The sequence below is a fragment of the Orcinus orca genome, chromosome 14 (genome assembly GCF_937001465.1).
Source record: "Orcinus orca chromosome 14, mOrcOrc1.1, whole genome shotgun sequence".
NCBI lineage: Eukaryota > Metazoa > Chordata > Mammalia > Artiodactyla > Delphinidae > Orcinus > Orcinus orca.
The window spans coordinates 62,273,576-62,300,032 of record NC_064572.1 but is presented as its reverse complement, the minus strand read 5'-3'; the positions used below and the strand labels follow the sequence as shown (position 1 = coordinate 62,300,032).

General features: G+C 37.0%; 1 protein-coding gene across 13 annotated transcripts in view; it reads right to left on the bottom strand.

Moving 5' to 3' along the window:
- Positions 1 to 3,005: 3,005 nt before the first annotated feature.
- The window catches only part of CUTC (cutC copper transporter), a 42,063-nt gene continuing 18,611 nt past the window's right edge, over positions 3,006 to 26,457 (bottom strand). The window contains exons 8-12 of one of the 13 annotated variants that reach the window (XM_049697118.1): positions 24,344 to 24,400; positions 23,425 to 23,530; positions 15,011 to 15,089; positions 14,314 to 14,478; positions 11,031 to 11,220 (exon numbers count right to left, since the gene is read on the bottom strand). In XM_049697118.1, coding sequence (XP_049553075.1) covers positions 11,149 to 11,220; positions 14,314 to 14,478; positions 15,011 to 15,089; positions 23,425 to 23,530; positions 24,344 to 24,400 — 479 coding nt within the window. In that variant the 3' untranslated portion in view covers positions 11,031 to 11,148. Of the gene's footprint in view, positions 3,732 to 8,387; positions 11,221 to 14,313; positions 14,479 to 15,010; positions 15,090 to 15,144; positions 15,338 to 21,950; positions 22,468 to 23,424; positions 23,531 to 24,343; positions 24,401 to 26,457 lie in introns of those variants that run through there. The other 12 variants (XM_049697116.1, XM_033425762.2, XM_049697117.1 and 9 more) reach the window with 12 other exon arrangements.

Here is a 26,457-nt window from a genome sequence, read left to right as displayed (position 1 = left end):
CAGGGCTGAATGAGATCTCCCAAGGAAACAGAAAGCAGGAAGCAGCAATGGAGGTAATCAACCCAGAGAGGTTTACAAAGACTTTCCCACCTGAGTTCTATCATCAGAGCCAAGAGAAGTATACAGCCTGAAGGTAAACCTCATTCCAATGTTGAACCCATAGGCCCACAGCTCACCTTTCCTGGGTCTTCTGGTGAGTGGCGTAGATAATGACTGAGCTTTTTGGCTCTCACCAGCCAAGTCGCTTTTCAGATTTGCATTTATCAGATTCTTCTTCCCCTCTGGTGTCAGTAATGTGGGATTTTGGCTGTCTGACCAAACTTGGGTCTACTGGCCCGCGCGCAGGAGAGCCAATCTACCGACACTGGGTTGTGGTGAAGGAAGGTGCAGCGTTTAGTGCAGCGCGTCAGCAAGGAGCCCAGGAGCGCTGGTGCTCAAAACACCAGAACTCCTCGATGGGCTTCAAAAAGCATTTTGAAAGGCTAGGTGAGGGAGGGGCTTCCCAGGGTATGCAATCAGCGCATGCACAATTCTCTGATTGGTTGATTGTGAGGTAACAGGGCGGTGTCAGAGGGGTTAACATTATCGATCCTTAGGCACCAGTAGGTCTGGGGGCTACGTGCTCATGATCATCAAGTAGTTAATTTCTTCCATTTGGTGGTGGTTTTATCGTCTGTAAAAAAAGCTCAGGAAATGTGCATAAAGACTATTATCTGGGTACTTCAGAGAGGAGCTAAAGCAGAGGATATGGGGGAGGGGTCTGTCCTAGGAAGGTCCCACAGGGTCCTGCTGGGTTACATTTACTGGCATTTAAAACTGTATGTTTGAGAAGTTGTTATTATCATGTGCTTCTGATCAGAGTTAGAATACACTGTGTGCATTATACACCAGTGTGTGGTTCTAAGGCTCCGAGCCTTCTTCCTTCCTCTGAACCATTAGCTTTTTTCACGTTTACCCATTAGTTGTCAGTATCTGCAAAATGGAATTCCTTTACCAGGGATGATAAAAATATGCATAAACTTCTACAGAACTTCTGACTTTAATAAAGGACAATATCTAAGGGGCCTTAGAAAGTCTCTGGCATACAGGAGTCAGCTTTCTTCGATTAGCACACTAAAGCTTCTAAATTAACACAATTCCAATTCATGTCCCTTCAGGACTCTCTAAATAGGCTCAAGAGAGTGAGAAGAAACTATGTTATTAAAATTAAGGCAGGTTAAAAATTTAAATGAGGACCCGTTATATAAATCAAGATTTATAAATTGCCAAACTCTAAGCAAGTTCTATTGTTTTAAAAAATTGATTGAAAAGCAACACCAGTATTGCAATTCTAACAAAATACCTGTTATTCTCTGACAATGATGTTAGACCTCTATTTCTCAAGCAAATGGAGGAGGATTTATTGACTGCATTTGTCTAGCAAGTAAGTTGTGAGAGCAAATTAGCTATGCTTGGTAATGTTCATCCAGATTTAAGAGAGGACCTGATGCGTGGTATTCGAAAAATAAAATGAAACCCCCATGATGTCTCTTGCAAGTAAGAGGAACCAAAGGTGACCAATAGAGATTATAATCATGTTTTAAAACAAGCAGGGGACTTCCCTGGTGGTCCAGTGGTTAAGACTCTGCACGCCCAATGCAGGGGGCCCGGGTTTGACCCCCTGGTCAGGGAACTAGAGACTGCATGCCACAACTAAAGATCCCACATGCGGTAACCAAGATCCCATGCGCCACAACTAAGACCCGGTGCAGCCAAATAAATAAATATATATTTTCAAAAAAAAAAGCAGCAGGATTTGTACTTGTTTGTGCTTAAACATTTTGTGTAGCCAAAAAAAAGAGAAAGTTGAGGATCTAAATTTCATTAAAACAAATGCTTAGATTATGGAATACATACTGACCCAGGTGGAATATATATATATATATTAAATGAAAAAGAAGTGTGTGGTTCTGGCATGAAGGGGCGTGAAAGTTACCATTCCATTCTAACAAGTATAAAGCTAAACAAACTGAAAAGTCAAAAATTTTTCTCAGATGGATAAGAGAAGTGAGGTCACAGGGCAAATTGCTGTCCCCCAAATCAGAGAGACAGGCAAATACAGAGAATCACTATTTACCAGAACAAATATCCATGAACTAAAATTTCTGTGGAACCAGTGCCAAGGTAGGAAAAGCTGAACTATAATTGACTAATTGATAGAAGCTCAGTGTCAGAGAGTCAGGGTCACTGAGAGGTTTTTGTTTTTTTTTTAAGCATGCAAAATATTTATTAAGGGCTTCGCCTACAGAGGCACAACATAAATAGAACAAATTCTCCTGAAATGTAATTAGTGTAGCCAGTTGATATCATCCAGTTGATAATTTGTGGTGGAAAATGCAAGACCTGGGACTAGGTTCCCACATCTGAACTTGAGTAAGTGAAACAGAGAAGGACACTATGGTCCTTGTCCCTCATGTTCTCAGCCTGCCTTTTGTCTGTGAAAAAACTTTAGCCAAAAAATAAGCTTAATCAGAGAAGTGAGAAAATACAGAAACAGTCAAGGGAGACCAAATAATAATAATTTAGTCATTAAGCATAGTCAAGGACTTTTAGTCCCTCTCAAGGGCTATAGATAATAATTCTGAGCCATATCCTGTGAGCTGTCTTGTAGATACTGAAACCCCTACCAGGTGGAAGAAGTTAACTACATGATGACTAGACTGTAGCCATGACTTAAGCTGCCACAGTTCCGAGAACTGGCCTCGAAGAAATGGGAACAAACCGACGCTGGAACTAAAGACGAACTGTACTTAAAACGATCAAGATGACACTGATCAGACCACTGATGGCCAATTTCAACATGACTGTCAGAGCTGACTTGCTGCTTCTGCAAGTAGCCCCCTCCCTCTGTCTATAAAGGTTCTTGCCCACTGATTGTCAGTGGGGGGGAGTTGGCCTTTGGACAGGCGTCCACCCCCTGCCCCCCACCCCCTGCCCCAGTTGCCGGCAACCAAAATAAAGCAAACTTTCCTTTCCACCAACCTTGCCTCTTTATTGGCTTTTGAGCTGTGAGCAGCTGGACCCCACTTTCTGTTACACAAGTGCATGAGCAAAGGCTCTGCTCCAGGAGCCACTCCCTGCAACTGCTATTCTGCCATTGCCTCTGCCAAGTCTGTTAGGCAAATACAAAAGTGCAAGCAGGACTTGCTCCACAAACAACCATCCCAAGGCAGGGGGCACTTAATTCACACCTTCAAATCCTTGTGTATCTTCCACAACCACAAGTTTCTCTCATAAATCTTCAAAGGTTTCAGTTGGAGGTAAGTCAAGGCAATTAAAGCATGTGTGAGCTCTGGGAAGTTTTCCAGGACTTCTCCATTGCTATATTGTAAACAGCTGGGGACCACTGGAACCAAATCCATTCCTGGGTACTCAGGATGTTTCCGTGACAAACTGCAGTAAAACTGGATATCCTTCTCAGTGTTCATCAGCAGCACAGCCTTCCAGAACCACTGAATGACAGGGTGGTCTGGGCAGTAGTCCTTCTTGTATATAAATGTTGCCTCCAGTCGTTCACGTCCACGTTGCCAAGGCTGCACATCAGCAACTCCTTTCATCTGCAAAGCTCACTTTCATCAGCGTTTTTAATCAAATCAGTAGGAGGCAGTTCTGTGAATCCCTCTAGGATGGCATTCATTTGCTTCTAGATCTTGTTCACAAATCTCCACTGGATGACTGAGTCTCAGTCAAGTCTGAAATATCAAAAAGATCCACGGGGACTCAGTTATAGGGGAACCCCGCACACTTTTGTGAGTTTTACCTTGAGGAGCTTCTCACAGTGAATGTCAGAGAAAAATCTCCTAATGCTTCTGGTGGGGGAGGGGAAAATTAACCATTTGAAATATACCAGAGCATTCTCTTCTTCTTAAAGTCTGCCCTCAGAAGAAACTATTTAACCAGAGCTTAATCTGCTGGGTTAAGCCTAACCAACCTGGGGGGAAGAGAAATACCCAACTCCAGCCCACTCTAGCCTTCTTGTCCCACCTAAGGGAGGGAGCTGAGAAGCACTTGTGAAGTTCACAGTCCAGAGGCACAGTCTCACTAAAAAGGCTGAGATCTAATCACTGAACATAAAACATTTCCTCTCCCTCCACTCCTTACCACCACATTACTAAAGGCCTATTTTCAGCTGTTCCTTTTACCCAGAATGTCATGTCCAGCTGTCAAGAAAAAATTACAGGGCATACTAAAAGGCAAAAAACACAGTTTGAAGAGACGGAGCAAGCCTCAAATATGGCAGGGATGTTGGGATTATCAGACTAGGAATTTTAAACAGCTATGATTAATATGTTGGGGGCTCTAAGAGATGAAGTAGACAGCATGCAAGAGCAGATGGGCCATGTAAGCAAAGAGACAGAAATTCTAAGAAAGAATCAAAATGAAATGCTAGAGTCAAAAGCACTGTAATAGAAATGAGTAGAAATAAAGAATGCATGTAATAGGCTTATTAGTAGACTGGACACAGCTGAGGAAAGAATCTCTGATTCTTTGGTCCAGTGGTAAGGACTCTGCATTTGCACTGCAGAGGGGAAGGGTTTGATCCCTGGTCAGGGAACTAAGATCCCACCAGCTGCACAGCATGGCCAAAAAAAAAAAAGACAAAAAGAGTAGAAGACAAAAATAAGAACAAAGAACAAGGGCAACAAGTATAAAACAATAATAAATATGGTAGATATTAATCCAACTATATCAGTAATCACTTTAAGTATTAGTGGTCTAAATATACAAATTAAAATAGAGATTGTCAGAGTCAGTAAAAAACAAGACCCAACTATGTCTATAAGAAACACACTTTAAATATAAAGACACATATAGATTAAAAGTAAATGGATGGAAAAAGATGTGCCATGCTAACACTAATCAAAAGAAAGTGAGAACAGCTATATTAATTTCAGAACAACTTCAGAAGAAGGAAAGTTATGTGGGATAAAGAGAGACATTACATAATGATAAAGGGGTCAATTCTTCACAAAGACATAACAATCCTTAATGTCTATGCACCTAACAGAGCATCAAAATACATGAGACAGAGGCTTCCCTGGTGGCGCAGTGGTTGGGAGTCCGCCTGCCAATGCAGGGGACACGGGTTCGTGCCCCGATTCGGGAAGATCCCACATGCCACAGAGTGGCTGGGCCCGTGAACCATGGCTGCTGAGCCCGCGCGTCCGCAGCCTGTGCTCCGCAACGGGAGAGGCCACAACAGTGAGAGGCCTGCGTACCGCAAAAAAAAAAAAAAAAAAAAAAATACATGAGACAAAAACTGATGGAACTGCAAGGAGAAACAGATGAATCTACTGTTATAGTTGTAGACTTCAACACCCCTCTATCAGAAATAGACAGATCCAGCAGGCAGAAAATCAATAAGGACATAGTTGAACTCAACAATCCCATCAATCACTACATATAATGGACATTTATAGACTACTTCATCCAACAACAGCAGGATACACATTCTTTTCAAGCTCACAGGAACATTCACCAAGATACACCACATTCTGGGCCATAAAACACACTTCAATAAATTTCAAAAAAATAGGAATCATACAATACTGCTCTCAGACCACAATGGAATTAAACTAGAAATCAATTACAGAAAGGTAGCTAGAAAATGCCAAAATATTTGTAGATTAAACAACACTATACTAAATTACACATGGGTCAAAGAAGAAATCTCAAGAGAAATTTTAAAATATTTTGAATGGAATGAAAATGAAAACACAAATTATCAAAGTTTGTAGGATGTAGCAAAAACAGTCCTTAGAGAGAAATTGATAGCATTGAATGCATGTATGAGAAAGGAAGAAACCTAAAATCAATCATCTTAAGTTTCCCCCTTAGAAAAATAGAAAAAAGAAGAACAAATTAAAGCCAAAGTAAGCAGGAGAAAAGAAATAATAAAAATTAAAGCAGAAATCAATAAAATTGAAAACAGGAAACCAAAATAGAAAATCAATGAAACCAAAAGCTAGTTCTTTGTAAAGATTTTTTTAAAAATTGGTAAGTCTCTGGCCAAACTAATAAAGAAGAATGAGAGGACACAAATTACTAATATCAAAAATGAATAGAGGCACTTCCCTGGTGGCCCAGTGGTTAAGACTCTGCGCTCCCAATGTGGGAGGGGCCTGGGTTCGATCCCTGGTCAGGGAACTAGATCCCACATGAAACAACTAAAAGATCCTGCATGCCGCGACTAAAAGATCCTGTGTGCTGCAACTAAGACCTGGCACAGCCAGACAGATAAATAAATATTTAACAACAACATCAACAAAATAAATAGCGAGGACATCACTACAGATCTCATGGACTTTAAAAGGATAATAAAGGAATTCTATGAACAATGCTATGCCCACCAATTTGATAACCTAGATGAAATGGACCACTCTTTGAAAGACACAGTGGGCCAAAACATGCAGGAAGGAAGAGACAATCTAAATAGGACTGTATCTATTAAAGAAATTGAACCAATAACTTGTCACCTTCCAAAACAGAAATCGCCAGGCCCAGATGGGTTCTACCAAACATTTAAAGAAGAAAATATACCAATTCTCTATAGTCTCTTTCATAACATACAAGCAGAGGGAATATTTCCTAACTCATTCTATGAAGTCAACATTTCCCAAATACCAAAACCAGACAAAGAGATTACAAGAAAACTACAGACTAATATCTCTCAGGAACATAGATACAGACATTCTCAACAAAATATTAGCAAGTCAAATCAAACAATGTATAAAAAGAATTACACACCAGAAACAAGTGGGATTTATCCCAGGTATGCAAGGCTGGTTCAACATTCAAAAATCAATTAATGTCAGGACTTCCCTGGTGGCCCAGTGGTTAAGACTCCGCGCTCGCAATGCAGGGGACCTGGGTTCGATCCCTGGTCAGGGAACTGGATCTCACATGCCACAACTAAGAGCCCACATGCTGCAACTAAAGGAGCCCACATCCTGCAACTAAAGATCTCACATGCTGTAACTAAGACCTGGCGCAGCCAAATAAATAAATATTTGAAATAGTGGTTGCAAATTGGAGGTCCGTGGGCTGAATTCAGCCTTTTTAAGTGTTGTGTTTGGCCTGTACAGTTAAAAAAAGTTCTTAGAAAAGAAGCAATTAATGTCACCCATCACATCAGGCTAAAGAAGAAAAAAATCACATGATCATATCAATAGATAGATGTAGAGAAAGTATTTGAAAAAACCCAATATGCACTAATGATAAAAACTTTCAGAAACTAGGAATAGAGGGTAATTTCCTCACTTGATAAAGAATATCTACAAAAGACCTATAGTTAACATTACACTTATGGTGAGAAATTAGCAGCTTTCCCACTAAGCTCAGGAACAAGGCAAGGATGTCCCTCTCACTACATCTTTTCAACACTGAAGAATTCATAGCTAAGGATAAAAACAAGAAAAGGAAAGAAAAGATACACTGATTGGGAAGGAAGTTATAAAACTGTCTTTGTTCTCAGATGACACGATTGTCTATGTGAAAAATCCAGAAGAATTGAAAAAGAGCTCCTGGAACTCATAAGTGATTATAGCAATGTAGCAGAATACAAAATTAACATACAAAAGTCAATCACTTTCTTATATACCAGCAATGTACAAGTCAATTTTGAAATTAAAAACACAATACCATTTATATTAGCACCCCAAAAAAGAAATACCTTGGAATAAATCTAACAAAATATGTACCAGGTCTATATGAGGAAAACTACAAAACCCTGATGAAAAAATTCAAAGAAGAAATATTTCATGTTCATGGTTAGGAAAACTCACTATTGTCAAGATGTCAGTTCTTTGTAATTTGATTTGTAGATTTAATGTAATCCCAATCAAAATCCCAACAATTTATTTTGTGGATATCAACAAACTGATTCTAAAGTTTATATGGAAAGGCAAAAGACACAGAATAGCCAACACAATATTGAAGGAGAAAAACCAAGTTGGAGGACTAACACTATCTGACTTCAGGAATATGATGGAAAAAAACTGACAAATAGATCAATGAAACAGAAAGCAAGCCCAGTAATAGATCCTTATAAATATAGTAAACTGATCTTTGACAAAGGAACAAAGGCAATACAATGGAGAAAATATAGTATTTTCAATAAGTGATGTTGGAACAACTGGAAATCCACATGTCAAAAAAAAAAAAAATCTAGATACATACCTTACACCATTCCCAAAAATTAACTCAAAATTGATCAAAGACCTAAATGTATAAAACACAAAACCATAAAAGTCCTAGAAGACAACAGAGGAGAAAATCTAGATGACCTTGGGTTTGGCAATGACTTTTTAGATACAACACCAAAGACATGACCCAAGAAAGAAAGCAAAAATTATTAAGCTGGACTTTATTGAAGTTAAAAGTTTCTGCTCTGCAAAAGACACTGTTAGTTAGTCAGGCACCCTGACTTCATGCTATATTACAAAGCTACAGTAATCAAAACAGTATGGTACTGGCACAAAAACAGAAACATAGATCAACAGAACAAGATAGCCCAGTAATACACGTATGCAACTATGGTCAATTAACCTACAACAAAGGAGGCAAGAATATACAATGGAGAAAAAACGGTCTCTTCAATATGTGCTGGGAAAACTGGACAGCTACATAAAAAGAATGAAATTAGAACATTCTCTAACACCATGCACAAAAATAAACCCCAAATGGATTAAAGACCTAAATGTAAGACCAGATACTATAAAACTCCTAGAGGAAAACATAGGCAGGACACTCTTTGACATAATTTAATTTCCTTTTTGGGCAGCAGGTGTAGCGTATCTTGAACTCAGCAAGGCACCTGACAAGATACATCATGTTTTCTATGGACTGGATGAGTGCATATTTACATGGACCTTTAATTGCTTGAACCACTGTATATTCAAATAAATTAACAGAATGATATAAATGATATAACCGGAGGAAGATCTCTACTGGCATTCCAAAAGGGTCTGCAGTGGCTTCAGCACCTTCAACATTTTTATCAATGATCTACAGGCATTAAGAGAACTCACATTTAATGGACATCTTATATGTCAACCTCACATGGGTTTCTTAAATAACAAATACATTTCTATGTTAGGCACTCTAAAATTTTTATGTAATTTAATCCTCACAATAATCCTATGAGATAGGTATTTTTACTCCAATTTTACCAATTAAGAAACTGAGGTTCAGAAAGGTTAAGAAAATTGTCCTACATTCCACAACTTACAAAGAATAATCCTCCATATTGGTACAGCAAAAACATCAACAGATGTCCTCCCACACCTTTACAAGGTAGAAAAGACTGGAGAAAATATGCTCTGGGGAGAAAGTCCAACTAGAAGATCTCCAAGATTTTACGATTTAATGTATATAAAATTTTACACAAAGACAAAAATAGTGTGATGATTCCCTTTACCCAAGGATACACCACAGGATTTCTTTAAATCACAAGCTCTCCTACTGCCCTGCAGATGTAATCTGAATATGTCAAATACATGCACATTTTCAGGAAAGCTCCTATTCTATCAGACGAGGTGTGCTGTGAATTCTCTCTTTTAAAGTGTAATAATTGATATTTAAAGACTCTACTAAGAAAGACTGCAGCATGTTAAGGAGTCAGGAAACCAGGCTGGATTCTGGCTTTAGCTCTGATGGTCTTGGGTAAAATGATTTCTCCCAGATCTCTTCTTAATGGTTTCCAAAAATCTCTGCTTAATGGCTCAATGTGTGTCTTCTGTAAATAATTGATTGCATAGAGGTAATTCAGTAGAAGGGAACATGTGATCATAGTGACTCAGGGAAAAATATGCTCTATCACTTCTACTTAGTAAGCAAATGTTGATTAACAAGTGGTTGCATTTAGGTTACTTTGAAGAATCTACAAAAGTTCAAAGTTCAAGATAACCAAAGAGTTGCATACTTTTAGTTAATGATTACATATGAACTTAAGAAAGGTTTTCTTTCTTGTGCAATATCTTAAAATAGATATCCAGTGGTAACAGTAAAAATATTTTTTCCCTTTGTATTTTTAATTGGGTCTAACATTCATCTCCTATAGCATAAACTAAAAACTATAGTATGAATTAATCAAATAATTACTTCCAAACTCTCCCAAGATGATCTGTACATTTTTGTGCGGCTAAAACAAACAAAAAAATTTAGAATAACCAGAGACCAAAAGGGATGTACAAGTAATTAATTTTTAAAATATTTTTACTTATGGCAAACATATTTTTTTAATATTAAAACCTGAAATATATTGAAATTCTTCTGGAAGAATAAACAAATTGCAAAGCATAGATTTAAATAATTAATAAACTCATTGAGCTAGATTTAAAGCCTACCAGAAAAAGAGTCAACTACTAAAAGATGTAGTTTTTAAAAAGAACATGTACTTTAAAAAATAGTAAAAGTTATTGACACTACAGAATAATGTTCCTGGTAGAGTCAAAGAATAAGCTTTTAACTGTCGACAAACTAGAGAGAATTGGATGAGCAGTTTGATGTTTTTTAGACAGAAGCATATTAGAATAAAAAAGAAGTAATTGAGAATTCTCTGGTGGTCCAGTGGTTAGGACTTGGTGCTTTCACTGCGCTGGCCTGGGTTCAATCCCTGGTTGGGGAACGAAGATCGTACAAGCTGCGTGGAGAGGCCAAAAAAAAAAAAAAAAGTAATTAATTTAGGTCTTTACTTCACATCATCCCATTAAATAAATTAATTAATAAATTTTAAATGTCTTCAAGGAAGACATGGAATCTTTTTTTTCCATAAATTTGTTTATTTATTTGTTTGTTTTATTTTGGGCTGCGTTGGATCTTTGTTGCTGCGCACAGGCTTTCTCTAGTTGCGGCGAGCGGGGACTACTCTTCATTGCGGTGCACGGGCTTCTCACTGTGGTGGTTTCTCTTGTTGTGGAGCACAGCTCCCAGCGCACAGGCTTCAGTAGTTGCGGCATGCAGGCTCAGTAGTTGTGGTACACGGGCTTAGGTGCTCCGTGCATGTGGGATCTTCCCGGACCAGGGCTTGAATCCGTGTCCCCTGCATTGGCACGTGGATTCTTAACCACTGTACCACCAGGGAGGCCCATAAAATATATTTTTGATAGGTCATAAAACAAGAGAATAAAATGGGCTAGCATAAAAAGATGTGCACTGGAGAGAATAATACTCTTCTGAGTCCTGGAAAAAAAAAAAAGTGATATCAGAAAACAGAAAGTGCCTACACAATTTTTTTTTTTTAATGTTCAAGAGACTTTTATAAAACAAATACAGTCAGCCAGGCCTCTGTATCCTTGGGTTCCACATTCACAGATTCAACCAATCACGGATCAAAAATATTTGAGAAAAAAAATTCCAGAAAGTTCCAAAAAGCAAAACTTGAATTTGCCATTCACTGGCAGCTATTTACATAGCATTTACATTGTATTTATAACTATTTGTATTTACATTGTATTAGGTATTATAGATAATCTAGAGATGATTTAAAGTATACAGGAGGATGTGGGTAGGTTACAGGAAAATACTACACTAGATACATGGGACTTGAGCATCTGCAGATTTTGGTATCCAGACCAGAGAGGTCTTGGAACTAATACCCCCTAGATACTGAGGGAAACCTGTACTAATACGAAAGCAGCCAAACAGGAAATATATCTGATAAAAATAACATGGAGGGGCAATATAAATAGTAATTATCACATGGAAAACCACATAGCTTTACCAGCAATTAAATACGAGTAAATTATAAAAATTTCTGGAAGGATACAAAAGAAATTGTTAATGGTGGCTGCTTTCAGAAGAACTGGAGGAATGAAGAAGATAAGCTAAAAGAAAGTATACATAAGGTGTTGAATTCTGTGGATACTGATTCCCCCAAAACAGTACCAAAACAACCTGTTAAGACAGAGCTGAGTTCATTCTTATCACGGTAAGGGATAGCACTACCTTAACATACACTGGCCTTTTTACTAGGAAGTTATTTAAATTCATAATACCAAATGCATTCTTATAATTTATGATTGGACTAGTACTATTATTATTATTATAGACAGTTTTGTGAATTAAGAACATGAAAATAGCCAAATTAGTGAAAATTTGCTGGACAATATCTTTAAGCCTAATGCCAAGACTGTAAAAAATGCATTTCTCTGTATGTTCATGTTTGTTCACACATATATGTAGAAATCTGGGGAGTGATTTTAATAGCACTTAGTTTTTTAACTTATTTTGGGGACATATATGAGAGAGATTACCAAGTGGTATTTGCAAAAGGAGTTTGAAGAGCCCCATATTTTATTTAAAGGAAAAATCTGTAATTTCAATCATATAATTTCAACTTTAAATTCTTTCACTATGGAGGTTGTAGTGAAAGTATATAGCTCATATCTGTATGTAGGCATACGGATATGAGCTATATAAATAAAATGTGCTATTCTCATAATCATTACTTTTGACCTGGGTTCCTCTTTGATCTATAAAGGGAAGGGCCATCTCTTTGGCATCTTGTGAGTGGACCCCTGTGAATGGGTTGAAAGATCTCCAAATAGGATGAATTATTTATGGTGTCCTTCCTATCTTCAAACACATAAACTGTAATTGACTTCAGAGCAATTTTGAAGTATAAAGTGTATTCTCTAAGATAGGAGTCTGAACTTCATTGAACTTTTTTTTTTAATATTTAATTTTATTTATTTTTGGCTGCTTTGTGTCTTCGTTGCTGCGCACGGGCTTTCTCTAGTTGTGGTGAGCGGGGGCTACTCTTCATTGTGGTGCGCAGGCTTCTCCTTGTTGTGGCTTCTCTTGTTGCAGAGCACGGGCTCTAGGCACGTGGGCTTCAGTAGTTGCAGCACGCGGGCTCAGTAGTTGTGGTATGCGGGCTTAGTTGCTCCAAGGAATGTGGGATCTTCCCGGACCAGGGATCGAACCCGTGTCCCCTGCATTGGCAGGCGGATTCTTAACCATTGCGCCACCAGGGAAGTCACAAGCTCTGACTGTTTTAATTAAGCTATAAAGAGGTTTAGAGGACTTTGAGCTCAGTCAAGCCAGTGGTTACCAGTAAGATTGTTTTTCTAAAGATAGGACTTCCCTTGCAATTTTCAAACTGTATACAGATTTGGAAAGTTCTTAACCCTACGCAAGAAGGTTGCTATGAAACATTCATAGCAACTGCTGGAGGGAAACTCACTCTCCAATTTTTTTTCTTTTAACCACCTTTACCCATTTTTTCCACCTCCACCTCTAGCAACCACCAATCTGTTGTCTATGAGTTTGCTTTTTTGTTTTAGATTCCACGTGAGATCATACACTATTTGTCTTTCTCTGACTTATTTCATTTAGCATAATTCCCTCAAGGTCCATCCATCCCACCATATTGTTGCAAATGGCAGGATTTCTATTTTTTTATGACTGAATATTTCATTATGTCTATGTGTATGTATGTGTGTATGTACCTTATGATTTCTTTATTTTTTTAAATTTTTATTGGAGTATAGTTGGTTTACAATGTTGTGTTAGTTTTAGGTGTACAGCATCTTACAATTTCTTTATCCATTCATTCATTGATGGGCACTTAAGTTGTTTCCATGTATTGGCTCTTGTAAATAATACTACAATGAACATGGATATCTTTTTGATAGTGGTTTCATCTCCTTCAGATAAATACCGAGAAGTGGAATTGCTGGATCATATGGTAGTTCTATTTTAAATTTTTTGAGGCACCTCCATACTGTTTTCCATAGTGGCTGCACCAATTTACATTCCCACCAACAGTGCAAGAGGGTTTCCTTTTCTCCACATCCCCACCAACAATAATTTGCCTTTTTGGTAATAGCCATTCTAACAGGTATGAGGTGATATCTCATTGTGGTTCTGATTTGCATTTCCTTGATGACTAGTGATGTTGAGCACCTTTTCAGGTACCTATTGAACTTTGCTTTTTCTTCTTTGAAGAAATGTCTATTTGGATCAATTCTTCTGCCCATTTTTAAATCAAATTGTTTTTTCTATTGAGTTGCATGGGCTCTTTATGTATTTTGGATTTTAACCCTTTATCAGATATATGATTTGCCAATATTTTCTCCCATTCCATAGGTTGCCTTTTCATTTTGTTGATGCTTTTCTTTGCTGTATAGAGATTTTAGTTTGATGTAGTCCCACTTATTTTTGCTTTTGTTGTCTTTGCTTTTGGTCGACTCCAAAAAAACATTGCCAAAAATTCATTCTCCAATTACTCCAATTATATTAGAACCCTTATAAAGGGTACACCCAACTTACTGTGGCTCGAATGAAAATATTTATTGGTTCACTTAACCAAAAGCCCAGAGATAATGCAGTTCTCAGGGTTGATTTATTCCAGTGGTTGTGCTCCATTTCCCTCTCATTCTTTTGGCTTTGCTCTCTTTTGGCATCAGTTTTATTCTCAAACAGGTAGTGGGACAGCTGCAAGTTTCAAGAGTCATATTCACACATAACATATAGGAAAAGAGAGAAAGTGTCATTTTTCAGCAAGTGTCCTAGAACTAGAAGCCACTAGCAACCTTCTCCTGGCATCCCAATGGCCCAAATTTCTGAATCAATTCCTGACAAGGAAAATAAGGTTATCCCTAGATTACTCAGGCCCATACCTTAAGCTGTGGGTGAGGTAAGCCTTTCCTAAATTACATGGGCTACATGCAGAGTGATTGCTACAACAAAATCAGAACTGGGAGAAGAAATGAGAGAGAAAGTTTCGGTAGGAAATCAATGATGTCCACTAGGAATAAACTCTTAGTTTTTTTTCCAATTCAGATTCAGGATAATATGGGAAACAATGTCTACTATTTAGTGTCTTATTATAAAAAGGATTTTAAGCAACTTACAAAAATACACAAAATATAACAAGATAAAATGAGTAAAGGAAAAAAAGGATAGAAAAAGATAAAACAAGGGACAAGCCCACTACACAAAATTTATTCAATATGATCCTGTTTACCTGTGGGATACAAGTTTGACTCTGAGCTTCCATCAGTCGAAAGAGGAACTCTGAATCAGTAGCTGTATCAGTCAGGCCTCTTCTGGTTGCAAGTGTCAAAGACCCAAATCAAACAGGCATAAATACAAAAAGGAAATTTATTGGCTCATTTAATAGAACACTCTGTGAATGGAACTAGCTTTAGGCACAGATGGGTCCAGAAACTCAAACAAGGTTCTCAGGACATTTACTTGTGTGCTGGTTTCATTCTCAAGTGGCCTCTTTTCACTTGCTGGCAAAGATGGCCTCAAAAGCTCTATGGTTTCACAGATCTTACAGCCAGTGATTCTAGTGAAAAGAGAACACCAGAAAAAAATCCTTGGTTGGATTCTGTTTGGCCCTCTTTGTGTTGTGTTCCCATCTCTAGACTCAACAATATGGACAAAGGAATGAGGCACTCTAACTGGTTAGCCTGGGTAAACGTGCCCTCTCCCATGAGCAGGGAGAGCTATATGATTGACAATCCTATCAGGAAAGCATTATCTTTCAGTGGCAGCTTCAGAAAGGAAAAGATAGGCAAATAAAATGTCTTGATAACAACGTAATTCCATATACATAAGATATAAACAAACCAATTGTTCAGAAGCCCAGCTACTCCCCAGACTAACACTTAAGAAAAAATGTCCTCTAGGGCCTCAACAACACAGTTGTATTTTATACAACTGTCTTCTATTACATTTCCAATATAGACCAGTGGCATAATGCCAATGTGGTTTGATTTTCTTTTTTTTTAATTCTATGAGGGACTAGAGCAATGCAATCCAAACACAGAGCTCTTTGTGATTTTATCCAAGGATAAAATTTAGCATCTATACAGGAACAGATGGAATGAATATTCTTCAGGTGTCTTAGTCACAACTCTCAGTTGCAGGGAACAGAAATCCATTCAACCAGTGTAGCCATCTTACTGAAAGATGTAAACTAAATACAAAACGAATAAGAAATGATATTTTGCTTCTACCATTGTCTTCAACCATGCTGTATCAAAACTCCTTCTCTGCCCTTGACCACATCTCAGGTTTAAAAGGTCCAAGCTAATTTAATCTAATTTAAAACTCTCTCACATTTACTTTTAAAAAGCAGCTTTATTAACATATAAATTACATACAATTCACCCACTTAAAGTGTACAATTCAGTGGTTTTTAGCATATTCACAGAGTTGTGCAACCATCACTACAATCAATTTTAGAACATTTTTACCACCCACAAAAGAAACTCACACCCAATTTAAAGTCCTTCTCCTTTCTTGGCTCAGGGACCAGCTACTGCTGGGGAGGGAAGTGTCATTCTTTTTATCATTTTTCCTTGTTATTCAATTTCTCCCCTATAAATTCCAGGATTGGGGCAGGGAGGTGAGGACCCGGGGAAAAGAGGCAAAGGTAATTTTACTGATCTGGTAGGATGACCAAACTTGCCCAGTTTGCCTGGCACAGAGGAATTTCCTAGGATATGGGACTTTCAATGGTAAAATTGAAAAAGTTCCAAGAAAATTGGGATGGTTAGTCACCGTATTGAGCTGGTGCTGTTTATAGTTCACTCTTGTTTGATCAATAGCTAACCATCACACTTCGTTACACCCACTTTCCAGGTGGTCCAACCCTTAGCTCTTCTTTGAGGCACCTGGGTGACTTCCCAATTGCAATTTCCTAACACAGGTTATACACACTGGCTGACCTCTTCCCCCCTCAAATCCTGTCTTTCAGCAGTATACTCTTCCATTGCTGGTAATGTTAAATTTGATTACTGGGTTAAGATGGTAACAACCATATAGCTCCATTATAATGTCAAGTTTCTATGTTCATGACTAGCAAATAACCCATAGGGTGATACTTTGGCACCATTTGGATATTCAGTCCCCAATCAACCTTTTACCTAATGGTTTCAGCATTAATAGTCTCTGACTGATTTATTTCATTAGGGGTTGCAAAATGGTTATTCTCTAATTCGGAAAGATGAGTAATGTTGCTGGGAATATTCATGTACAAATTTTTGCGTGGACATATTTTCAATTCTCTTGGAGATATATATATATAATATTATATTATATTATACTATATATTATATTAACCTAAGAATGGAATTGCTGGGCCATATAGCAACTCTATGTTTAGCATTTGAGAAACTCTCAGACTATTTTACAAAGCAGCTCCACCATTTTACAATCCCATCAGCAGCACACAAAAGTTCTACTTGCTACACATCCTTGCCAGCATTTGATAATGGTCAGTCTTTTGGTGGGTATAGTCATTCTAGTGGGTGGGAAGTGGCAGCTCAGTGGGATTTTCATTTGCATTTCCCTAATGACTAATGATTTTGAGCATCTTTTCATGTGCTTGTTGGCCAACTGTACACCTTCTTTGGAGAAATGTCTACACAAATCCTTATCCATTTTTAAAACTGGGTTGTCTTTTTATTGTTGAATTCTAAGTATTTTTATACATTCTGGATACAAGCCCCTAATCAGATATATGATTTGCAAATATTTTCTCCCATTCTGTAGGCTGTCTTTTCACTTTCTTGATGTTACCCTTTGAAGCATTATTTTTTCTTTCGTGACTTGTGCTTTTCTTGTCGTATCTAAGGCTTTGCCTAACCCAAGCTCACAAAGATTTATTAGTTTTCTTCTAAGAATTTTATGTTTTAGCTCTTTTACTTAGGTCTATGATGCATTTGAATTAACTTTTGTACATGATGTAAGGTCCCACTTCATTCCTTTGCAAGTGTATATCCAGTGGTCCAGCACCATTTGTTAAAAAGACTATTCTTTCCCCAGGGAATTATCTTGCCACCCTGGTCAAGAATCAATTGCCTATAGTAAAAGGGTTTATTTCTGGACTCTCAATTCTATTGCATTGAGCTATATATTCATCTTTATGCCAGTAACACATTGTCTCAATTATTTTAGCTTTGTAGTAAGTTTTGAAATCAGGAAGTGTAAGTCCTCCAACTTTGTTCCTTTTTAAGATTGTTTGGCTATGTTGGGTTCCTTGCATTTCCAGATGAATTTTAGGATCGGCTTGTTAATTTCTGCCACAAAGGCCGTTGGGATGTTAATAGGGATTGCCTTGAATCCGTAGACCAATGGGAGAATATTGCTATCTTAACAATATCAAGTCTTCCAATCTATGATCATGGGATGTCATTCCATCTATTTATTTATTGTTAGATCTTTAAAAATTTCTTTAAAAAATGCTTTGTAGGGACTTCCCTGGTGGTTCAGTGGTTAAGACTGTGCCTTCCAATGCAGGAGGTGTAGGTATGATCCCTGTTCAGGGAACTAGGATCCCACATGCCATTGGGTGCGGCCAAAAAACTTAAAAAAAAAAAAAAAAAGCTTTGTAGCTTTCAATGTACGGTCTCGCACTTGATTAAATTTTTTCCTAAGCATTTTGTCATTTTTGATGCTATCATAAATGGAACTATTTTCTTAATTGCATTTTAGGATTGTTAGTTGCTAGTGTAGCAATACAACTGATTTTGTGTATTGATTTTTATATCCTGCAACCTTGCTCAACTTTAAAAAATTTTTGTGTGGATTCTTTTCCACACAAAAGTATTTTCCATATGTAAGATTGTGTCACCTATAAATAGAAGACGTTTTACTTCTTCCTTTTTAATCTGGATGCTTTTTATTTCTTTTTCTTGCTTAATTGCCCTGGCTAGGACCTCTAGCACAATGTTAAGTAGAAGTGGTAAGGGTGGACACCCTGTCTTGTTCCTGATCTTAGGGAGAAAATATTAAGTTTGATGTTAGCTATATATTCTGTTTTCTTACAGATGATCTTTTTCAGGTTGAGGAAGTTCCTTTCTATTCCAAGTTTGCTGAGTGTTTTTATTATGAAAGGGTGTTAGATTTTGTCAAATGCTTTTTAAGTGTTGAGATGACCATGTGACTTTTGTGCTTTATTCTATCAATATGGTGCATTACATTGATTGATTTTGGATATTGAACCAGCCTTGCATTCCTGGTATAAATCCTATTTGGTCATAGAGTACACAGTAAGTCCCCTATATATAAACCTTCAAGTTGCAAACTTTCAAAGATGTGAACATGCATTCGCATGTCTAATCACGTAAATTAGTTTACCTGTCTGGTGTACATTGTCACATGCGTGCATCCTCTACAAGTGGTTGTGCTTTTGTGTACTTTACTGTACAGTACAGTTCTGTTTAGAGTATAGTAGTACAGTATCTTTATTTCAAGCCCAGGATGTCTGGAAGCAAGCATAAAAGCAGTGGTGATGTAGCTGGTACTGGTATGATGAGAAAAAAAGAGCTACTACCCAGACATAACTGGATTGTTTTTTCAGGAGGGTAGATAAAATTGAATCCAGCAAGGAACCAGAACCTGTGCCATCAATGTCACGTGTGAGTGAATTTGCAGCTTGCCCTTTGTCTCCTATTGCTGATGATCTTTCAGCTCTTCCATCTCCCACCTCCTCTCCTTCCTCCAGTCAGTAACTCTTCTTGCCTGGTGTTCACTCGATGCCAGCCCCTGTATGCCAGCTGTTGTACTGTACAACTGTACTTTTCAAGGTACTGTACTGTAAGATTTAAAACGTTCTCTTTATTTTTTATATTTGTTTGTTTTTTTATGTATTATTTGTATGAAAAGTGTTATAAACCTATTACAGTATAGTACTATATAGCCGATTGTGTTAGTTGGGTACCTAGGCTAACTTTGCTGGAATTATGAACAAACTGGACCTACAACTCGTATATGTAGGGGACTTACTGTAATCTTTTTTATGTTGCTGGACTCAGTTTACAGAACAAAGTGAAAAGTGGATCTCGATGGGGCAAACTGAAGATATCTAGCATAGTTCCCGAAGTCAGTAATCCTGATTCTCAATCCAGTGCTTTTTTTCCACTAGCAAAGTAAATCAACAGTATGAGTACACAATTGATGGTTGTAATGAGAAATATATAAAAATATGAAGACATGGTTCCCTAGTCTCAAAATACTTATAATATTGATGAGAAGACATATATACATGAAATAATGAGTAAATATTTTAAAACAGGACTATCTGTAGAAAAAAAAAATCAAGGTAAGGGGTTACCTTATGCTTTTATAGTCACATAGTGGAGGGCACAAACTATCGGCTTCAGTACTCAATGCCTAGCTTCCTGGGAGGACTTTTAAACTATCAAAGACTGATACTAGGAAACTAACCTAGAAGAAAAGAACTTTAATGGGTACATACTATGTACTTGGTGTTTTAATATATCCTTTAAACAGAAGCCATAGTTTAGTTATTAGTTCTGATTTAAAGATAAAGGAATTAAAGTTCAAAAAATTAAGTTAACTTAAACTGGAAGTGAGGATATGATTCCAGGTGTGTCTGATTTGCCCAGGAGTATTGCTCTCTGTACTACATCCAGATACCAGAAGCATCCTTAAGCATAAGACTTAGAGGTTAGTAGCCTAGCATTCAAGTCTTGTAAACAACATTCATTTGTTATTAAATTTTGAGCAATTCATAGCACCTCTCAGATCCCTAGCTAATCTGTCTAAATAAAATAGAGATAATAACATAGCCTGCTCTTATCTCTGGAAGATCATACAGTGAAGTCCAAGCATGGGGGAGGGTTAGGCCAAAATACTAAACATGATGTGCGTGCATGTGTACATGATACTTACATGTCTCTTTCTATATTCCAAAGCCAATATTAAAACTATTAACAGAAACCAATATTAACAGAAACCAATATTAACAGAAACCACTGAGGTTATTATTAGTTTTTAAATAGTTTGCCTCTCATTTCTCATAAATTCCTTGGCAAATATTCTATGTTGAAATCGTACCTGAGAAAGTGAGGAAAGAAGTTAAGATTTAAAAGTGAGGGAAGGGGGACTTGCCTGGTGGTCCAGTGGTAAGGAATCCACCTTACAATGCAGGGGACGCACGATCGATCCCTGGTCGGGGAACTAAGATCACACACGCTGCAGGGCAACCAAGCCCGCGTGCCACAACTACTGAGCTCACGTACCTCAATTAGAGAGCCTGCATGCCACAAACTATGGAGCCCACACGCTCTGGAACCCGCACGCCACAACTAGAGAAGAGAAAACCTGCACGCCACAACTAGAGAGGTGCCTGTGCACCACACTGAAGAGCCTGCGCACCACACCAAAAGATCCCACATGCCTCAACAAGATCCCACGTGCCACAGCTAAGACCTGACACAGCCAAAATAAATAAATAAATAATAAATAAATCTTTTAAAAATAAATAAATAAAAGTGAGGGAAGGGGCACATTAAAAGAAAGGGAAGACTTTTGGTATACACATTCATTGGTACCCAAGTTTGTGCATGCTATTTATAGAGGCTCCACTAACTAGCCTCATGACCAAGGGCAAGCTCTTCGTATTATGATTCAGTTACTTTCCTAATACAGAAGCATCAGTTCTATTACCAGAGCGGTGTCTGTGTAAAATGAGATAATAAATATGGAAGTGACAGAAAAAACTAGAAATGAACCTCACCATTTGGGACCTGCCCATAGGAAAAGCAATTTTCATCACTAGAATCCAGTCTCCATATCTGTGGCCTCAGCTGAAAGAAACAGCTATTCTGATAACCTTCCTAACCTCCTCCAGTTCTCTATAGATCTTTGTACATTGTCAGATGAACCTCATAGTTAAGCCATTTCTCTATCTGGGAGCAGAGGTAGAAGTAACCTGATGAACAACAGAGATCACTTCTGCCTTTCTAAGTCTGGGAACTTTTACATCCTACTTCCCAAGTCTAGGAATTTTTATGCTATACCATTTACTCTATATCCTTAGTATCCTGCCCAGGATCCAAAAGGTACATAATAAAAAGAGAAAATAAAATTAAAAAAAAAATCCTCCCTTTAATACTTGGCTACAGATGAGTAAGAGACTCTACTACCATAATAGAATGGCAATTTTTATTTTACAAATGAAAAGGCAAAATACTGCTACTGAGTTGACCATGAAGTCACATCTGAGTTGAATGTTCATACTTTGCAGTTGAATTTTCCCAGTTCATCAGTTAATTCCACTGAAAGCAGACTAAGCCTCCATTTGTGGAAGAAGCGTAGGCCAGATTTAACCATGATGATGGAGATGGTCGACAAGATTAAGCAAAGGAAATGACTGTAATCTGTTTCAAGTTCTTTTTCTTCTTGGAAACATTCTCCATGGTTATGTAAGACTTAAAACAAAGACTGTGACTGTCCTGGCCAGAGAAGGTTAAAGCTGTGTCATAGAGAACTGTAGACTATTCTTCTACCTTTGTCCAGTGATATCCATCTCTCTCAGAGAGGTCTGGCTAAACCAGAATATTCTTTGCAATAGCATTCAAAGTCCTTACTAGGGTCACATCTGTTACCTTTAGAGAATATTCTGATCTAGAAAGAGAGGCTCCCATAGCAACAGAGGAATTTCTGCAATAGAAGTAATAAAGGAACAGATAATTACATAAGTTGTTAAATGAGCCCTCCTACTGGCACTTCATTTTACAGGCAATTTCAAGGCTCAAGAACAAAGTTAGGTCAAGGACCCTGAACTACTATATTTTATAATTTTTATTAATTACTTGAAACATCTAGTATCTAAATCTATCAGATAGTATACTTGATTTTATATCTGGAGTTGTAAATTCTAAGGCTCTTGCTTCTTTTGCATTTCATTTTTTCCAACTTAGAAATAATCAACAATTAACTATTAAATATAGGAGTCCTCTCAAGTATAATAAAAAGAACACATAATAGTTTAAATTCCTTAATAGTGATATAATTTCCAAATAACTGAAAATAGGGAATTCCCTGGCAGTCCAGTGGTTAGGACTCCATACTTTCACTGCCAAGGGTGCAGGTTCAATCCCTGGTTGGGGGAACTAAGACCCCACAAGCTGTGCGGCGTGGCCAAAAACAATAAAATTTAAAGAAATTGAAAAATAAAAATAAAATAACTGAAAATAGAGAGCAAAGGTGAGGAAAGACTTAAGTATTAACAGTAGGAAAGATAAAAATGACTACGGCTCTTCAATCCTTACACCATAGTTATTAACTTTGCTAAAGGAAATCACAGGTGAATGGCCACACATACATATCTGATTCATTTGAAGCTTAGCTGCTGAATTAGAATTTATTATTAACTGGTCTAAGTTCAGCAATGCCTTAAGGCTTTGAAGGTTAGCCTGTGTTCAGAAGAGCCTGCTTATTTAAGGCAGGAAAAGAACCACTCTGCAGTTAAAAAACTTCAAAAATGACTGTAATACTTACATACTAATCACAACATTCCATTCATTAATCATGCCATCAACTAAGGTTTTCCTGTTTGGGGAAGTAAAGATTAACTGCATTCATTTTTGCAGGAGTCAAAGAAGAATATATTTTTACCGAAACTTCATTCCTGAATCTCTAGCCAACCGAGCGGAACAGTGGAATTCTGTAGCACCTGAACCCTCAAGGATCCTTTGTAGATTTCTGTCTGTTATGCCACCCCCTGTTGGAAAGAATATGTAATATATTAAATAGAATATATTTTCATATAAGATTTAATGAATAATATGACTGCCAACTCTACCTGGAACCTCCATACTGAAATTTCTCATTGATTTGAGAATTATTCTCTCTTTACTCAGCTAGAATGAATTTAGAAAAAAAATGATGAAAAGGCAAGACTACAGACTCTGAAGAACAAAAGATAAGGTCAAAGCACCTTTATGACAGAATTTTACATGCCCACTGGTTTATATAACAATGCTATATGTTACCGATTTTAAATCTATAAAGATTACTCCAGGGCAAGGAAAATCACTGAGTGCTCTAGCCCTGCTTCCCCTCAATTAAAGCAAAATCAAATTGAAATGAAAGGTAAGATAGACTTGAGGAAGAAGTCACAAAAGCAAAGCCTCAGAAATGTATCTCAAAGAGAAAACCTCCAAGGTTCTTTCTCTGGCCCAGGATTTGATGAACACACAGATCTCACTGGCAATGGGAATAATGCAAGGTGTTATACAGCTTATTTATTATAATATCAACTTTTTGTTTCATTTTACAGAAGAATTTGATTCTACTTTATTAAAACTGCACAATCAAGTATTTTATGACTCATTTGTTTTAATGAACAACCTCTTAAATGTCTGTATATAAAGAATAATATTCTGAACTGATTATAAATATAAAATCAGCTTATTCATCTTGATATCATTCTCTCCTAATATATAGGACATATTCAATACATATTTTTAAATGACCGTTAAAATATGTACTGTTTATCTCAAGCTATTCAAGCTACTAAAATAACTTGACTTACACACTCTTTCAGACTCATTAACTCTTTTTCTTGGTGGTACAGTAATATCACTGAGCCCTAAGAAGCAGAAAGAACAGACTGAGAAGTCAGATTTAGATTGGAATCCTCGCTTTACCACTGTGGCCCTTCACAGCTATGTGATCTTAGATAAATTACTTAAATCCACTGAGCCTCAATTTTTTCACCAAAGAGGGATAGTATTGCCTACTTCACAAACTTGTAAGGATTAAAAGACAAATACATTATTTCCTTCTAATAAATAACAAAATATCTGGCCACTGAAACACACGTTGCTCAGTTATCAGAACATAAGTAATACATTTTCCAAACATAGACTAACAGGTGGGACTTGAAAGAACAGCTAGTTCAATATCCTCTCTTTATAAAGATAAGGAAACTGGAGCCTAAATTATATTGTAAGCTTCATTATGAAAGTCCCTAGAGGGGAGCTACTATGTTCTAGTTATCTTTATATTTCCCAATGATGGACACTCATTAGGCATTCAGGTTGACTTACCCAGGAATTTTTACTTGCTGGTAATTACTTACATGAAATCGTTATAATTTGTTTATAGATCTATTTGGTGAGCTCCTCAAGTAGAAGGATTACTTCATATACATTTCTGTGTTTTTACACCTACCACAGAACCTGTCATATAATTAGCATTTTCTTGGTGAGGTTTGTTAAATAATCACAAATATTTTTGGATATAACATCTTTTCACCTAAGACTGTAAGCCTCTTGAGGAAGTAGTTTCTTGTGTAAATCTGTATCCCAAGTAGTGCCTTGCACATAGCACATAACTTAATAATTACATATAAAGCAAAGGCAATCTTACGTTAACAACTGTCTTTAAGTCTGGGTATTAGTTGTCAAGTATAAATATATTTAGTCTTAAATGGAAATGCATCAGACTCAATTAAGTTTCTTTAACATTCCCTGATTAATCTACTAAGGGTCTCAACTTAACAAATAATATATGCTTTCTTTTTGCTCATGTTTCAGGAACTTGCTACAAGTCAAAGCTTTCCTAAATTTCTGACACTATCTGTCTGTTTGGCCTCTTTTTAAAAGTTGGCCTATATCTCACTATCACCATTTTGACCTCTGGTCAGTCTTGGCATCACTGGTATTAAGACAACCAGACATTGTATGCCTTCTGATGTGATGAAATATGAAGTATTCAGAATTATCCATGAAGTATTCCTACCAAAAATATTTAACCAGAATCTAAACAAGCAGTTTATAGGAAAATACAGAGGCTAGTCTAGGAAATACATGCTAAACAATATCAAAAGGAAACAATCTGATAAATCCAGAAACTAGGACATTTTACTGGGTAAGTAGTTCAAACTTTTTAAATGTCATTTTTTTTAAAGCAGAAGAAGAAAAGGAAAACTTCTATATTAAAAGATATTAAGAAAGATAAAAACCAAGTGCAATACTTGTTCCTTGATTGGATCCTGGTTTGAACATATCAGCTATAAAAAACATTCTGGGTACAATTAGAGAAAGGAGAGTATTGGCTGAGTATTAAATGGTATTAGGGATTTAGTGTTTATTTTGATAGATGTGATAATGATATTGCGGTTAGAGTAAAATGCCCTTATTTTTTTAGAGACGTATAAAGAGAAAATGTTATAATGCCTTTAATTTAATTTTAAAATACCTCAGGATAAAAAAAAGATGAAACAAATGTGATAAAATGTTAAATATAGAAATTGAGTACATGAGTATTCATAATGCTGTTTTCTTTTTTATACGTTTGAGAAATTTAATAAGAAAAAATTAAGATTGTCTTTATATTAATCTCATTCTGGATCTAGGTCATCTTATCTAATTCTTAAAAAACTGTTGACTTCTAATGAGCCATTATGTACTTCATTGATCTTAGAGTTATCATTAGAAGTATGTGATCCAACTGTTCTGACTACAAGGAAGAATTTTGTGATCAAAGATTTTCAGAAACTGAGTATTACATTATCCAGGGGCGTTACCTATGTTTGCTTATACCTTATCAACAACTAGGACATTTGGCCCTAATGCAGTGTAGCAGCATCAAACTTGGTGTGCCTCACCAGAAATGAACATCTACATTCACAAAATTGTATAC